Raw genomic sequence first — 17,445 nt, 5'->3', positions numbered from 1 at the left:
CTTGTATGACATCAAAGCGGTATTTATTCTAATCCTCAATGTGTCGTCTTTTAAAATACAGTTTCCTCTTAATTTACAGAAATTCCCTCTCTCAGGGAAAAAAAGATTTCCAAAAGTTGCCCAATTAGCAGGAGGGATGGGGGAAATTTCTTGTTGCTCACGGTGCTCAAGTTCAGAACAGCTGTCAGTCAAAACCCATGCAACACTTTGAAGCGCAGAGCCAGAGCTCTTATGTTTTGTGCAGCATGTTACTGTATAGCCACTACGCTCCAACCTAGGCACTTATTAGTGCCCAAATCTGCCATTTTCAACCATATACGGATACTAGTGTAAAAGGCTACACCTCAAATAACCTACAAGTTTTACATTTATTGCATTGCAGGAAAGTTATTTTGCAACCGGGTGGACAAATTAAGATCCTACATCTGTAGGTCTCCACGGCACATAATCTTGTATCACCAGCATATCTTTTGACCAGTTGATCAAGAAATCCCCTTCCTTACGTCACTCTGTAATTATGTTCAACATTCAGAATGTAGAGTGAATGTCGTCATCTCACAATGTTTATACCCTGTTCTAAGCATTATCAGATGAGATGGTGTTCTCTGAGGTTTCTGGTGCAGGCTGAGCAATGAGATACTGGGTCATCCCCTGAGAGTCAAAGAGGAACCATGTGTGGTTTGTAAAGGCCAATTTGACCACATGCTCTTCTGAGACACTTTCATTTATGTAAACCTGCTAAAACCTAGAATCTGTGGAACTGTAATTTGTGATAAAAGTGCCAGACAGTAGACAGAGATAATGTTGGTAGTTCTGTCAATAAAGATCAACCTGTCTGTGTCAGCCTTACTGTCAAACAAAATGTAAACTTGGTCTGGTGTGTTCTAGCAGTCTAAGCCACTGCCTCTGTAGCACATGTACAATGTACCATTTTCAGCTTGGGTTCATATCAGATCCACTGCTCTTTCAGCATTCTCTCTCCTACCTCTATCTCTATCTATCCACTAAACATAGAAAATACTTTAAAAATATATTTAAAAACAAAACCAAATAAAGCCATGCAACACCACCTATCATTTCCTCACTGATCAGCCTGTTCTGAGAACAGAGTTACCAACCACCTGAGATACTGAAGGGTAACCTCGGACACCTGAGATACTGAAGGGTAACCTCGGACACCTGAGATACTGAAGGGTAACCTCGGACACCTGAGATACTGAAGGGTAACCTCGGACACCTGAGATACTGAAGGGTAACCTCGGACACCTGAGATACTGAAGGGTAACCTCGGACACCTGAGATACTGAAGGGTAACCTCGGACACCTGAGATACTGAAGGGTAACCTCGGACACCTGAGATACTGAAGGGTAACCTCGGACACCTGAGATACTGAAGGGTAACCTCGGACACCTGAGATACTGAAGGGTAAGCTCGGACACCTGAGATAGAGAGACAGCCATTCAGGTGCAGCTGCTCAGGTACAGTAGAGACACAACCAACAGTATGTTACCATGGGAAACAACCAACAGACTGCTACCATGGGAAACAACCAAGAGCCACATTCACAAAGCCTGCCACACACCGGCTGTGTGTGTGTGTGTGTGTGTGTGTGTGTGTGTGTGTGTGTGTGTGTGTGTGTGTGTGTGTGTGTGTGTGTGTGTGTGTGTGTGTGTGTGTGTGTGTGTGTGTGTGTGTGTGTGTGTGTGTGTGTGTGTGTGTGTGTGTGTGTGTGAGAGAGAGACAAAAACAGGGAAGGGGGAAGACAAACTTTCTACCAATACGCACAGATGCCAGGTGGTTGCAAGGCTGTGGTTGGTATGGAGAGATGAGGGTAATACATGGAAGGAGGTAGAGACAGGGTACTGTTGTGGTTCATCTTCCCCATCTGTAGTTGTGCTATTAGTTAAGAGTATAGTGAGATCTCACACAACACCAATGCAGATGCACCATGCTGCCGTGCCTATACAGTGCTGTTAAAGTATACTGACAGGTCTTTAGGACAGAGTGAGCTGTCCTTCTGAGTAGTTTAAAATTTCCCCAGGGGAACTCCACACAGCTTATAATGCAATTCTGAAGTTGGTTTTTGGTATTCTATCAAAACCCCCAAAGTATTTTCAGTACATAATTCACAACACAACATGTATTCAACATTTTCTATTTTTTATTTGGTCTTTTGGCCACAATTTTTTTCTAAGAAAGATTGTGAGGTTACATTTTGTTCAAACTGAGTCAATACATTGTATATTATTTTCACCCACTGACTAAATAAGTTTCCTAATTATAGAGATATAAGAGAAAAACTATACCTCACCCCGACCATCAAACCACTTGCATATGAATGTACTTATCATTTACTCATCCACAAAACCAGATCATTGGGAGTTTTTAATGCTTCATCTAACATCTATTCATTTAAGTACATAAATTCACCATGTCACCAAATTGATATTGTGCAACATGTACTATTCTGCATACATGCAACACACTTCAATAAAACACATCAACAATTAAGGACAACATATCAATGTATCAATGTATCATCCATACTCTAAATCACACACCAGTTCATTTACTCCTGTTCAATTTCAGCAATGGAAATTATGACATAGAAAACACAAACAATGTATACATTTATCAAACTTTTATGGCACACAGGGCCCACAGACTAAAGGCCTCTTTGGGGGTGTGGCCCATGTGAAATATATTATTCTGTGTATAACATGATATAATGGGTATATGATCGTGAGTTTTGACATATAGTGTGGAATGCAGTGAAAAATGGTGAACTTCCAGTCGTATAAAAAAGCATGTGTTGGCTCACACTCAGAAAAATGTTGTGTAGGAGGTGCTGACTAATGGTGAGTAAACTGTAGGCTATAAAAATAAAGAGTCACACACTATATTCAAGCTCTCAGTAATGTATTGGGTATACCACCAACGTTACGGCATCACTCTTCCAGTCTTAACATAAGCAATACCAAATTCTTTATAACTGACAGAGAGCAGCAGAGAGGGTGTTATTGGAACTCTACTATAATGTCCCACAAGAGTCAAACTCTCTGCTATAATGTCTCACAAGAGTCAAACTATCTGCTATAATGTCCCACAAGAGAGTCAAACTCTCTGCTATAATGTCTCATAATCCACAAAGGACTAAGTTATAAAAATACACTGTGCGAAACATACAGAGGAAAAGGAATGACACTCAAAATGGGCGAGTTGTAGTGTTAGAACAACTCCATCCCCCTTTATCATGAAAAACTCCATTATATTCAAAAAGAAACAGGACCAATTAACATATTCCAAACAAAACACGAGGCAAATCAGGGATGCTCCTGTACACATTACTGGCATTGTTAGTAGCTAGAGACCTTCCACACACCGGCTTTGCTCTAGTAAAAGCTGCTCTGATATCTCTGAATGGAGGCTAGGGGAACTGCTCACTAATGGTTCTGGGATCTGAAAAGGCGCTTACAACTCCACAGAGGAGCAACACCAGTATTAGTGTTTTCTAACCAATAGGATTGGCAGGATGAAGCAGAAACACAGTGGAGTTGCAGACATGATCTTTTATTATTTACTCCAGTTTCATGGAGCTGAGGGCACTTTATCTCAAGTGAAGACCGAGGGTGTCGGAGTATCATAATGAAGTTACCTCGACCTTCCACATACTCTCTGCATCACAACTGTAACGGCAGTCCAAGGAAACGGCAACAAAGAAGACATCCTTTGAGAATTCAGACAAATGTCGCTCTCCATTACTTGGGATCAAAATGTACTGTGAAGTTTCATTAGTCCTCTCATCAGTAGTCTTTGATAGCTGTGTGGCTCTTCCTCTACCTGTCTGGTGGCACTTCTCATTTTCTCTGGTCTCACTTACTAATAAACAGTCTCTCACTTCCATTGAATCGCTCTGTCCTGCAGCAGACTGTCCTGGCATGGCCACAGATCTGTTGTGCCGTCTTACCAACACCTGCCAGTCATCGTCATGCCATGCAGGAGTTGGCAAGACAGCACAAACAGATCTGGAACCAGGCTAAGACTGTCCTGCTGGAATTGCTGTTATCTTACTCCGCACAGGACACTCAATGTCTTGTGTATTACACCTCTCTAGTTCCATTTTAAAATGCACTTTCTCCTGTCCTCTCTACTCAAGTTCACCGACACATGCATCTATCGAACTTACTTAATCCTGACTTACATAAAGCTTGGCTTTGTTTCTCCTTATTCTGAGACGATACCGGACGTTTCAATGAGATAGCAGAGTCAGATAAATTGAATTCAGAGTAAAAACAACAACACATCTCTCTGTTGAGAGCTTCAGACTTCCTGGATCATGCAGGAAACTGTGTGCTCTTATCTAAAGACAGAATAAACTATTTTTAAGACACCAAATAAAACTTGAGCCTCAGAATACTGAGGATTCCTCAAGGCGTAGGAAAGATAGAGAGAAGCAGAGCTACTGGGCTGTGTGCAGCAGAGCCACTGCAATGCAGTGCTGCTCCTGTCTGCTCCTAAAGAGGAGTACGGCTGAGACATAGAGAATTAACTCATCATGAGGAAGACAGACAGTTACACAGTAGAACAAGACACCTTGAATGCTAGGCAGAGTGGCTAACTGGAAATGAATGCTTTGTCAATGGAAGTGTGAGTGCACACATTTAGACAGATTCATTTCATCTGTGAGAGGAATTCATTACAGTGGGCTTACCATAAAGACTTCTTACAATGAATAAAATAAATGACTGCATGGGACAGAACTGATGGTTAATCATTGAAGCACAGCATCTCAATAGTCAGCTGTAGAAGACACCAAGGGAGGCTGCAGTTGTGGACAGGTAAAAAGGATGACTTAATACCACATTCTGCTGGATTTACACAGACACAGACAGAGACTTGACAGACTCCATTGTTGGTCAGTTGGAAGGTTCTTTGTCTTCCAGTGAGTCCTGGAGTCTTGTCGCCCTCTGCTGTTGAGATCAACAGCTGGAAGTAAGTTACCCAGGTTAGAGGGAGCTCTTTTGGGCTCTGCTCTTCTTTGCTAAGAACCAGGCCTGTGGTAGGCCTTGCTGAAGCCTCAGACTCGAGTGAGGAAGTCTAGGCTTAGGTTGGCAGGGATGTGCAGGGTCTCCAGGCTGAGGGCGGAAGGGGTGTAGGGGAACAGGACAGGGAAGGTGTGCTTGGTGTCCACCAGGAGCATTGGGACATCGTTCCTATCCTGCAGACGATTCTGAGGACAACAAGATAGACAACATTTGGTTCAAAAATATATATAAAAGAAAAAATATAAAAATTGACCGGAAATAATTGATTAAATAGATTAAGTATTGTTACCTGGATGTTTCGGATAAAGGACACAGTGACTCTTTCCTCAAACTCGTTGAGCGGGGTGTAGAGGTTGAGAATTTTTACGATCTGTACGACAAACAAGACACTGGTTAATACTCTTCCTGTGAACTTTGAGACATAGAGTTGTTACTAGAGCTCTGTGTGCTGGATGCAGTAAGATTGGTGATATGATGATGAGAGTGGAGCTCTGTGTGCTGGATGCAGTACGATTGGTGATGTGATGATGAGAGTGGAGCTCTGTGTGCTGGATGCAGTAAGATTGGTGATGTGATGATGAGAGTGGAGCTCTGTGTGCCGGATGCAGTAGGATTGGTGATGTGATGATGAGAGTGGAGCTCTGTGTGCTGGATGCAGTAAGATTGGTGATGTGATGATGAGAGTGGAGCTCTGTGTGCTGGATGCAGTAGGATTGGTGATGTGATGATGAGAGTGGAGCTCTGTGTGCTGGATGCAGTAAGATTGGTGATATGATGATGAGAGTGGAGCTCTGTGTGCTGGATGCAGTAAGATTGGTGATGTGATGATGAGAGTGGAGCTCTGTGTGCTGGATGCAGTAAGATTGGTGATGTGATGATGAGAGTGGAGCTCTGTGTGCTGGATGCAGTACGATTGGTGATGTGATGATGAGAGTGGAGCTCTGTGTGCCGGATGCAGTAGGATTGGTGATGTGATGATGAGAGTGGAGCTCTGTGTGCTGGATGCAGTAAGATTGGTGATGTGATGATGAGAGTGGAGCTCTGTGTGCTGGATGCAGTAAGATTGGTGATATGATGATGAGAGTGGAGCTCTGTGTGCTGGATGCAGTAAGATTGGTGATGTGATGATGAGAGTGGAGCTCTGTGTGCTGGATGCAGTAAGATTGGTGATATGATGATGAGAGTGGAGCTCTGTGTGCTGGATGCAGTAAGATTGGTGATATGATGATGAGAGTGGAGCTCTGTGTGCTGGATGCAGTAAGATTGGTGATATGATGATGAGAGTGGAGCTCTGTGTGCTGGATGCAGTAAGATTGGTGATGTGATGATGAGAGTGGAGCTCTGTGTGCTGGATGCAGTAAGATTGGTGATATGATGATGAGAGTGGAGCTCTGTGTGCTGGATGCAGTAAGATTGGTGATGTGATGATGAGAGTGGAGCTCTGTGTGCTGGATGCAGGATGCAGTAAGATTGGTGATGTGATGATGAGAGTGGAGCTCTGTGTGCTGGATGCAGTAAGATTGGTGATGTGATGATGAGAGTGGAGCTCTGTGTGCTGGATGCAGTAAGATTGGTGATATGATGATGAGAGTGGAGCTCTGTGTGCTGGATGCAGTAAGATTGGTGATGTGATGATGAGAGTGGAGCTCTGTGTGCTGGATGCAGGATGCAGTAAGATTGGTGATGTGCAACAGATTTGTAACAGGTTTGTGTTATAGGTGTTTATGTGTACCTGCTGCATGGTGAGAGAGGTGCACAGGGAGCAGATCGCCTCGGCATCCTGGGACGTCTTCTTCTTGACCTGCAGCAGCTGGGCGGCCTGGATAACGGGCTCTATGTTAACCACCGCCCCGCTCTGGTGAAGGTTCTTCCCCCTCAGCCACTCCTCCATCTGACTGATGTTGTACCTGACCAATCACAGTGAAACACACTTAGTACAGAGCCACCTGTTAAGTGAATAGCCTTCATCAAACCCATTATGCTACTGTAATGAGCTACAGTTCTTCTCCCTCTCTGTATGTGCTCCTGTCCTCTCAGCAATACAGTATGTACCATTAAAGGGAAACTCCACCCAAAAATGATATGTATATATTTTGTTTCATTAGTCCACTGTTCATATCAAATCTAATTGTATTTGTCACATGCGCCGAATACAACAGGTTCCCCAACATCCCTTCCGCCCTCAGCCTGGAGACCCTGCACATCCCTGCCAACCTAAGCCTAGACTTCCTCACTCGAGTCTGAGGCTTCAGCAAGGCCTTACAGTGAAATGCTTACTTACAAGCCCTTAACCAACAAAGCAGTTTTAAGAAAATACCTAAAAAAAAAGTAAGAGATAAAAATAACAAATAATTAAAGACATACAGTCCCATTTTGCATCATCATGATGATGTACTTCACTTTACTTCAAGTCCAATATCTTGAAAATTTGATTGCTGACATGCAAAACATGTTGGGACTATATCAACAGTGGACTAATGAAGCCAATACAAAAACATAGGTTTTGGGTAGAGTTTCCCTTTAAGAACCTGGAATTTTTCCTGGTCAGCTCTTATTAAAAAAAACAAGCCCTAGTAATATAGAACATCCCCAGCAAGGTTCTGTATATATGTAAACATACCTGAGCTGCATGCCAGTGCTCCAGGAACAGACGTCTTTCCTGAGCAGCAGGTTGTTGAGGGTGAGAGCGTTGATGCTGTAGAACAGCTGCCGGATCACCTGGCCTGCTATCTCTGGGTCCAGGCCGTGCTCGCCCATCACACTGTGGAACTGGCCCAGCTGTCTGATCAGGGCCTCTAGGGTGTAGCTCCCCGGGCCCTCCCCGTCCATACTAGAAGAGCGGTTCCTGTAACCCATGGGCTTTACTCCCGCCAGGCTGGGGATGCTCTCACTCTCCAACATGGCCGACACTGTCCGGGGGAAGGAAGGAGATAGTCGTTCATACAACTGATTCATTCATTCATTAATACATTTCTATAGGTTTGATTGTTTATTCATCTAATTTTAGGAAACCTAAGTACTGAACTATAAGTACTGAACTGTGTAAACGTAGATCAGTAATAGAAGGGAATAAACATACAGTATAAAAGCCAAATATCATGTAAGTAAATATATCAATGTGAAAACAGCGGTACAATCAACCCAGAATGAAGAAAAAGTTAGTCCCTTTCCAATTCCATCGTCCCTAATCTTTGGACCATACAGCTCTTGGCCCCTAGCTCCCTCAGCTCCTCACCGATCATGGGCTGCATCATGTGCTCTGCCACCTTGATGAGCTGCTGGTAGATCTGAATGGAGAGATCACTCAGCACCTGGCGATACTCTGCCAGGTCAAAGTTCTTCAGGCAGTGCTCATTCTGTTTGGCTGTGTTCTGAGTCATAAACACCTGGGAATACACGACAAGACAGGGATGACAGTTGTAGAGAGTTACAATTTGTAGAGTTTACAACAAGTGTATTTATGTTGTATTTACAAAAGTCTGTACATCTTTAAAATGCATTGTGTATGGAGAGAGATCAAGGAGTAATCCGATTGCAAAAAATGTCTGACAATCTACCTCTTATTTCAATGAGATCAAGAACTGAACATCTAGCATCTCTTCACAGTTTTTAATGAGCAGAATGATCTCTGAGACATCAAAGTAAGTCTCACCTCATCTCCACTGTACTGCTTGAGACAGTGCAGCAGACGACTCGTGTTGGCCAGCCAGAAGGAGGTCATCTCAAAGTCATTATTGTTTTTCTGCATTGGAATTGCAAAATGAAAGTGTGTTAAATACCAGAATCGCTGTACTTTATTTCTGACCAATCTTTTCTTGCAACTGATTTCCAAAGATCCATCGCAAACAGACATTAAAATATGTATGAAATGTCAATCCATATGTGTGAGTAGAACTCTATATCTGTACCTTGAGGACCTTCTTAATGGCGTTGATGGTGGAGGTGAGCAGAGAGTGGACCTTCTGATCATCGTTGATGTAGTCCGCATGGCGGATGCACATGAAGAGGATGTAGGCAGGTAGGCAGGGCACTGTTGCTGATACAGCATTGGGCTTCATGTCTGGAACATCAAACAGAACATAATAACACTGAAACGAGTTCATCCACAATTTCAGTGATCATTGTAGTAATCGTGTGGATTTGAGAATATAATGTTACGTTCTGGACTGGACAGGTGTTGTACTTGTGATGCGGTCATATCGTAGCTGATTTGAGCTGCAATGTCGTACCAGTGATGAGTGTTTTGACCAGCAGAGCCTCGTCCTCCTTGTAGTACTCCAGCATGCCCTCAAAGTCCTTCTCTCTGCGCTGGACAGTCACCTGACGGGTCAACTGTGGCTTGGCCTTGGTGGGCTGGGATGATGCTGCAGTCAAAGACACTGGAAAGAGCAGAAGACAAAGTGGTCACTTATATTGCCATAATCATCATAGTAATACATATTAACCATCATACTGTAGGTCCATCACTAGGCCTTCATTACAGCTCAGTGAGACCAATACAGACAGTATTCACTAGGCCTTCATTACAGCTCAGTGAGACCAATACAGACAGTATTCACTAGGCCTTCATTACAGCTCAGTGAGACCAATACAGACAGTATTCACTAGGCCTTCATTACAGCTCAGTGAGACCAATACAGACAGTATTCACTAGGCCTTCATTACAGCTCAGTGAGACCAATACAGACAGTATTCACTAGGCCTTCATTACAGCTCAGTGAGACCAATAAAGACAGTATTCACTAGGCCTTCATTACAGCTCAGTGAGACCAATACAGACAGTATTCACTAGGCCTTCATTACAGCTCAGTGAGACCAATACAGACAGTATTCACTAGGCCTTCATTACAGCTCAGTGAGACCAATACAGACAGTATTCACTAGGCCTTCATTACAGCTCAGTGAGACCAATACAGACAGTATTCACTAGGCCTTCATTACAGCTCAGTGAGACCAATACAGACAGTATTCACTAGGCCTTCATTACAGCTCAGTGAGACCAATACAGACAGTATTCACTAGGCCTTCATTACAGCTCAGTGAGACCAATAAAGACAGTATTCACTAGGCCTTCATTACAGCTCAGTGAGACCAATACAGACAGTATTCACTAGGCCTTCATTACAGCTCAGTGAGACCAATAAAGACAGTATTCACTAGGCCTTCATTACAGCTCAGTGAGACCAATACAGACAGTATTCACTAGGCCTTCATTACAGCTCAGTGAGACCAATAAAGACAGTATTCACTAGGCCTTCATTACAGCTCAGTGAGACCAATACAGACAGTATTCACTAGGCCTTCATTACAGCTCAGTGAGACCAATAAAGACAGTATTCACTAGGCCTTCATTACAGCTCAGTGAGACCAATACAGACAGTATTCACTAGGCCTTCATTACAGCTCAGTGAGACCAATACAGACAGTATTCACTAGGCCTTCATTACAGCTCAGTGAGACCAATAAAGACAGTATTCACTAGGCCTGTATTACAGCTCAGTGGGACCAATACAGACAGTATTCACTAGGCCTTCATTACAGCTCAGTGAGACCAATACAGACAGTATTCACTAGGCCTTCATTACAGCTCAGTGAGACCAATACAGACAGTATTCACTAGGCCTTCATTACAGCTCAGTGAGACCAATACAGACAGTATTCACTAGGCCTTCATTACAGCTCAGTGAGACCAATAAAGACAGTATTCACTAGGCCTGTATTACAGCTCAGTGAGACCAATACAGACAGTATTCACTAGGCCTTCATTACAGCTTAGAGAGACCAATACAGACAGTATTCACTGGGCCTGTATTACAGCTTAGTGAGACCAATACAGACAGTATTCACTGGGCCTGTATTACAGCTCAGTGAGACCAATACAGACAGTATTCATTAGGCCTTTATTACAGCTTAGTGAGACCAATACAGACAGTATTCACTGGGCCTGTATTACAGCTCAGTGAGACCAATACAGACAGTATTCATTAGGCCTTTATTATAGCTTAGTGAGACCAATACAGACAGTATTCACTGGGCCTGTATTACAGCTTAGTGAGACCAATACAGACAGCATTCATTAGGACTTCAAGCTCTCTCACCTTCCATATCTGGAACTTTCTTCATGTAGATCCTTAGCTGCTTCTTCAGTTTCCTCTCGTTCTTCTCCAGTTTCTCCACAAGCTCTTTTAAGTCCTGTAGTAGCAGAAACATTCAAGAAGGTCAACACAACACTATAACTTTCAGAGCTCTGGGCTGTTCCATTCCAATAGGTGTCCTTGGGCCCGTATTCACAAAGAGTCTCAAAGGAGGAGTGGTGATATAGGATTAGTTTAGCCTTCTGGCTCATAATGAATAATACGATTATATGGATGAGTGTGTAGGGGGTAGGAGGTTGCAGTGTTCTCACCAGGTTGTCGTTGGTGAGGCGGGTGATCTCCTGCTGGACGCTGTACTCCACCTGGGCCTCAGGGGACAGAGACATAGTGTGGTTCAGCATCTCCTGTTTCTTCTCTATGTCGTCCTTCAGCAGCTCAATCTGGGTGTTGAACGCTGCCAGCTCATCCTCGTGCTTCCTGGCCTGAGACTGAAGCTGGGCCTCCAGCAGCCTGGGAGAGAGGGGTTGAGGGGGAGACAGGGAGAAGAAGAAGGAGAGAGGGGTTGAGGGGGAGACAGGGAGAAGAAGAAGGAGAGAGAGGGTTGAGGGGGAGACAGGGAGAAGAAGGAGAGAGAGGGTTGAGGGGGAGACAGGGAGAAGAAGGAGAGAGGGGTTGAGGGGGAGACAGGGAGAAGAAGAAGGAGAGAGGGGTTGAGGGGGAGACAGGAAGAAGAAGAAGGAGAGAGGGGTTGAGGGGGAGACAGGGAGAAGAAGAAGGAGAGAGGGGTTGAGGGGGAGACAGGGAGAAGAAGAAGGAGAGAGAGGGTTGAGGGGGAGACAGGGAGAAGAAGGAGAGAGAGGGTTGAGGGGAGACAGGGAGAAGAAGAAGGAGAGAGGGGTTGAGGGGGAGACAGGGAGAAGAAGAAGGAGAGAGGGGTTGAGGGGGAGACAGGGAGAAGAAGAAGGAGAGAGAGGGTTGAGGGGGAGACAGGGAGAAGAAGGAGAGAGAGGGGTGAGGGGGAGACAGGGAGAAGAAGAAGGAGAGAGGGGTTGAGGGGGAGACAGGGAGAAGAAGAAGGAGAGAGGGGGTGAGGGGGTAAGGGGGAGACAGGGAGAAGAACAAGGAGAGAGAGGGTTGAGGGGGAGACAGGGAGAAGAAGAAGGAGAGAGGGGTTGAGGGGGAGACAGGGAGAAGAAGAAGGAGAGAGGGGTTGAGGGGGAGACAGGGAAAAGAAGAAGGAGAGAGGGGTTGAGGGGGAGACAGGGAGAAGAAGAAGGAGAGAGGGGTTGAGGGGGAGACAGGGAAAAGAAGAAGGAGAGAGGGGTTGAGGGGGAGACAGGGAGAAGAAGAAGGAGAGAGGGGTTGAGGGGGAGACAGGGAGAAGAAGAAGGAGAGAGGGGGTGAGGGGGAGACAGGGAAAAGAAGAAGGAGAGAGGGGTTGAGGGGGAGACAGGGAGAAGAAGAAGGAGAGAGGGGTTGAGGGGGAGACAGGGAGAAGAAGAAGGAGAGAGGGGTTGAGGGGGAGACAGGGAGAAGAAGAAGGAGAGAGGGGTTGAGGGGGAGACAGGGAGAAGAAGAAGGAGAGAGGGGGTAAGGGGGAGACAGGGAGAAGAAGAAGGAGAGAGGGGTTGAGGGGGAGACAGGGATAAGAAGAAGGAGAGAGGGGTTGAGGGGGAGACAGGGAGAAGAAGAAGGAGAGAGGGGTTGAGGGGGAGACAGGGAGAAGAAGAAGGAGAGAGGGGTTGAGGGGGAGACAGGGAGAAGAAGAAGGAGAGAGGGGTTGAGGGGGAGACAGGGAGAAGAAGAAGGAGAGAGGGGTTGAGGGGGAGACAGGGAGAAGAAGAAGGAGAGATGGGTTGAGGGGAGACAGGGAGAAGAAGAAGAAGAAGGAGAGAGGGGTTGAGGGGAGACAGGGAGAAGAAGAAGGAGAGAGGGGGTGAGGGGGAGACAGGGAGAAGAAGAAGGAGAGAGGGGTTGAGGGGGAGACAGGGAGAAGAAGAAGGAGAGAGGGGTTGAGGGGGAGACAGGGAGAAGAAGAAGGAGAGAGAGGGTTGAGGGGGAGACAGGGAGAAGAAGAAGGAGAGAGAGGGTTGAGGGGGAGACAGGGAGAAGAAGAAGGAGAGAGAGGGTTGAGGGGGAGACAGGGAGAAGAAGAACGAGAGAGGGGGTTGAGGGGGAGACAGGGAGAAGAAGAAGGAGAGAGGGGGTGAGGGGGAGACAGGGATAAGAAGAAGGAGAGAGGGGTTGAGGGGGAGACAGGGAGAAGAAGAAGGAGAGAGGGGTTGAGGGGGAGACAGGGAGAAGAAGAAGGAGAGAGGGGGTGAGGGGGAAACAGGGAGAAGAAGGAGAGAGGGGTTGAGGGGGAGACAGGGAGAAGAAGAAGGAGAGAGGGGGTGAGGGGGAGACAGGGAGAAGAAGAAAAAGGAGAGAGGGGTGAGGGGGAGACAGGGATAAGAAGAAGGAGAGAGGGGGTGAGGGGGAGACAGGGATAAGAAGAAGGAGAGAGGGGGTGAGGGGGAGACAGGGATAAGAAGAAGGAGAGAGGGGGTGAGGGGGAGACAGGGATAAGAAGAAGGAGAGAGGGGGTGAGGGGGAGACAGGGATAAGAAGAAGGAGAGAGGGGGTGAGGGGGAGACAGGGATAAGAAGAAGGAGAGAGGGGGTGAGGGGGAGACAGGGAGAAGAAGAAGGAGAGAGGGGGTGAGTGGGAGACAGAGAGAAGAAGAAGGAGAAAGGGGGTGAGGGGGAGACAGGGAGAAGAAGAAGGAGAGGGGGGGTGGTTACAATAAGCCTAAAGCTGACCAAACCTTCAAACTTCTACCTTGTAGAAGTCCTGTACCATAGTGTGGAGACTGTATTAAATATGGCTTCATATGTCATTAACATCATAACCGCCACAGTTTGAGCTTACTTTTGTCCCATTAAATGTTCTATTTTACCACAGACATAGGACGGTAGGAGGGTAGGAGGGTAGGAGGGTAGGAGATTAAGCAGGAAGGCAGTAAGTAGAGAAAGCAGTAAGCAGGAAGACAGTAAGTAGAGAAAGCAGTAAGCAGGAAGGCAGCAAGTAGAGAAAGCAGTAAGCAGGAAGGCAGTAAGTAGAGAAAGCAGTAAGTAGGAAGGCAGTAAGTAGAGAAAGCAGTAAGCAGGAAGGCAGTAAGTAGAGAAAGCAGTAAGTAGGAAGGCAGTAAGTAGAGAAAGCAGTAAGCAGGAAGGCAGTAAGTAGAGAAAGCAGTAAGCAGGAAGACAGTAAGTAGAGAAAGCAGTAAGCAGGAAGACAGTAAGTAGAGAAAGCAGTAAGCAGGAAGGCAGCAAGTAGAGAAAGCAGTAAGCAGGAAGGCAGTAAGTAGAGAAAGCAGTAAGTAGGAAGGCAGTAAGTAGAGAAAGCAGTAAGCAGGAAGGCAGTAAGTAGAGAAAGCAGTAAGTAGGAAGGCAGTAAGTAGAGAAAGCAGTAAGCAGGAAGGCAGTAAGTAGAGAAAGCAGTAAGCAGGAAGGCAGTAAGTAGAGAAAGCAGTAAGCAGGAAGACAGTAAGTAGAGAAAGCAGTAAGCAGGAAGACAGTAAGTGGAGAAAGCAGTAAGCAGGAAGGCAGTAAGTAGAGAAAGCAGTAAGCAGGAAGGCAGCAAGTAGAGAAAGCAGTAAGCAGGAAGACAGTAAGTAGAGAAAGCAGTAAGCAGGAAGACAGTAAGTAGAGAAAGCAGTAAGCAGGAAGACAGTAAGTAGAGAAAGCAGTAAGCAGGAAGACAGTAAGTGGAGAAAGCAGTAAGCAGGAAGGCAGTAAGTAGAGAAAGCAGTAAGCAGGAAGGCAGCAAGTAGAGAAAGCAGTAAGCAGGAAGACAGTAAGTAGAGAAAGCAGTAAGCAGGAAGGCAGTAAGTAGAGAAAGCAGTAAGCAGGAAGGCAGCAAGTAGAGAAAGCAGTAAGCAGGAAGGCAGTAAGTAGAGAAAGCAGTAAGCAGGAAGGCAGCAAGTAGAGAAAGCAGTAAGCAGGAAGACAGTAAGTAGAGAAAGCAGTAAGCAGGAAGGCAGTAAGTAGAGAAAGCAGTAAGCAGGAAGGCAGCAAGTAGAGAAAGCAGTAAGCAGGAAGGCAGTAAGTAGAGAAAGCAGTAAGCAGGAAGGCAGTAAGTAGAGAAAGCAGTAAGCAGGAAGGCAGCAAGTAGAGAAAGCAGTAAGCAGGAAGACAGTAAGTAGAGAAAGCAGTAAGCAGGAAGGCAGTAAGTAGAGAAAGCAGTAAGCAGGAAGGCAGCAAGTAGAGAAAGCAGTAAGCAGGAAGGCAGTAAGTAGAGAAAGCAGTAAGCAGGAAGACAGTAAGTAGAGAAAGCAGTAAGCAGGAAGACAGTAAGTGGAGAAAGCAGTAAGCAGGAAGGCAGTAAGTAGAGAAAGCAGTAAGCAGGAAGGCAGCAAGTAGAGAAAGCAGTAAGCAGGAAGACAGTAAGTAGAGAAAGCAGTAAGCAGGAAGGCAGTAAGTAGAGAAAGCAGTAAGCAGGAAGGCAGCAAGTAGAGAAAGCAGTAAGCAGGAAGACAGTAAGTAGAGAAAGCAGTAAGCAGGAAGACAGTAAGTAGAGAAAGCAGTAAGCAGGAAGACAGTAAGTGGAGCGGAAAAGCAGAAGACGACAACCTGGCCACTTGCTTTAGACCCTGGTATGCCAGGCCCAGCTCGCCATCTTCATTCAAATAACCCCAGTCTGAAGCTTTGCTGCCGCCGGGAAGGCAGGAGAGAGAAACAGACAGAGACAAAGAAAGGAAGAAAGAGGAGGAAGTGAAAAAAAATGGACAGATGAAAACAGAACAGAGCAAGAGGAGTTAGCACCACAGAGAGTTAGAGCAGAAACCTCAAGAGGAACCAGAGATTTTGCAGTTAAAATCTTATAACTGACTTAGCAAAAAGCCCTCACACACACACACACACACACACACACACACACACACACACACACACACACACACACACACACACACACACACACACACACACACACACACACACACACACACACGCACGCACACACACACACACACACACAGGTACAGACAGACAGAGACAGACTATCATCTCCTCTAAAGCACAGTGAAGGACCTCTCTCCAAGCAAAAGCTTCTACACTCACAGGGATGTTCACCCTTTTAAAACCAGACCATTCCTGCAGGGTGAGCGGGTGTCATTATATGGCCACCTGCCTCTCATTACTGCCATCTATCTGCTGGGTCATGTTGCCATAACGATGATGTCTAACACTTCCCTCTAGGTTAAAAGGTTCTGCTCTCCAGATACAACAGAGGTGCTAAATAACCCCGGTGTCTAGGCTAGATTCCTCCAGCCGGGCTAGGACGCAGAATGAAAGATACATATAATTAGGACAGGAATAGATGACGAGGGAATGGAAGATTGGTCTGGGTCGAGATGAATCTGTGTGCTTCGAGGGGTTCATCATGAGTAACAAAAATGTCTTCCCTCCCTGGTAATCTGAGAGCCATCTACAATACCACTGTGTCAACCACAATGGGGTGGAATCAAAAGCAGTGTGCAGTTTGCCATCAGTATTTCACCAGAACATCAGAATGATGGGGACAGTTTTGATCAGAAAGATGACCTGATGTTACTCTGAGAGGAAAATGCCAACCGACTATGTGATAATTTAGAACGGTCTCTCGGGTCTAGCCTAGTTAAAATGTTAATTTGGGAAAAGCTGCACTGAAATAGCTTTTTGGTTGATCTGTTTGTCAGGTACTGACACACCCCAAACATCCTTTTTAGCAGGAGTTTTGAGTTACTCCCCTCTGGGAAATGTTCAAGGTCACTAGAGGAATAGAGTCAAACGATTCTTTGTCCCAGGGGCAGTAAGGTTCCTGAACGTCTAAAACCACCAGTAGGACCAGCGGACTGGCCTACAACTAACATTGCAGTTGACAGAATGTTCTATCGTGTATAGTGTATATACTGTAGAGTACAGATGATCATTAATCGCTCATGAACTGCACTTTATATTGTCTGTGTGTGTCTTCTGTCTATCTCGGATTGTATTTTTAATGTACAGTGCCTTGCGAAAGTATTCACCCCCCTTGGCATTTTTCCTTGGCATTTTTCCTATTTTGTTGCCTTACAACCTGGAATTATAGATGTATAGATAAATTATAGATAAAAATAGATGTTTTGGGGGTTTGTATCAGTTGATTTACACAACATGCCTACCACTGACGATGCAAAATATTTTTTCTTGTGAAACAAACAAGAAATAAGACAAAAAACGAAAAACTTGAGCATGCATAACTATTCACCCTCCCATAGTCAATACTTTGTAGAGCCCCCTTT

At 45.5% G+C, this 17,445-nt stretch overlaps 1 protein-coding gene across 4 annotated transcripts in view; it reads right to left on the bottom strand.

Moving 5' to 3' along the window:
• Positions 1-2,144: 2,144 nt before the first annotated feature.
• LOC118391600 (unconventional myosin-Vb-like) overlaps positions 2,145-17,445 on the bottom strand; it is a 94,246-nt gene continuing 78,945 nt past the window's right edge. For 3 of the 4 annotated variants that reach the window (XM_052458151.1, XM_052458152.1, XM_052458153.1), the window contains exons 30-39: positions 11,453-11,651; positions 11,145-11,238; positions 9,276-9,425; positions 8,955-9,106; positions 8,699-8,788; positions 8,282-8,432; positions 7,667-7,955; positions 6,779-6,953; positions 5,336-5,416; positions 2,145-5,231 (exon numbers count right to left, since the gene is read on the bottom strand). In XM_052458151.1, coding sequence (XP_052314111.1) covers positions 5,079-5,231; positions 5,336-5,416; positions 6,779-6,953; positions 7,667-7,955; positions 8,282-8,432; positions 8,699-8,788; positions 8,955-9,106; positions 9,276-9,425; positions 11,145-11,238; positions 11,453-11,651 — 1,534 coding nt within the window. In that variant the 3' untranslated portion in view covers positions 2,145-5,078. Of the gene's footprint in view, positions 5,232-5,335; positions 5,417-6,778; positions 6,954-7,666; positions 7,956-8,281; positions 8,433-8,698; positions 8,789-8,954; positions 9,107-9,275; positions 9,426-11,144; positions 11,239-11,452; positions 11,652-15,754; positions 15,833-17,445 lie in introns of all 4 variants that reach the window. The other variant, XM_052458154.1, reaches the window with a different exon arrangement.

This window comes from Oncorhynchus keta, chromosome 12 (assembly GCF_023373465.1).
Source record: "Oncorhynchus keta strain PuntledgeMale-10-30-2019 chromosome 12, Oket_V2, whole genome shotgun sequence".
NCBI classification, from domain to species: Eukaryota; Metazoa; Chordata; class Actinopteri; order Salmoniformes; family Salmonidae; genus Oncorhynchus; species Oncorhynchus keta.
This window is presented reverse-complemented; position numbering and strand designations above follow the sequence as displayed.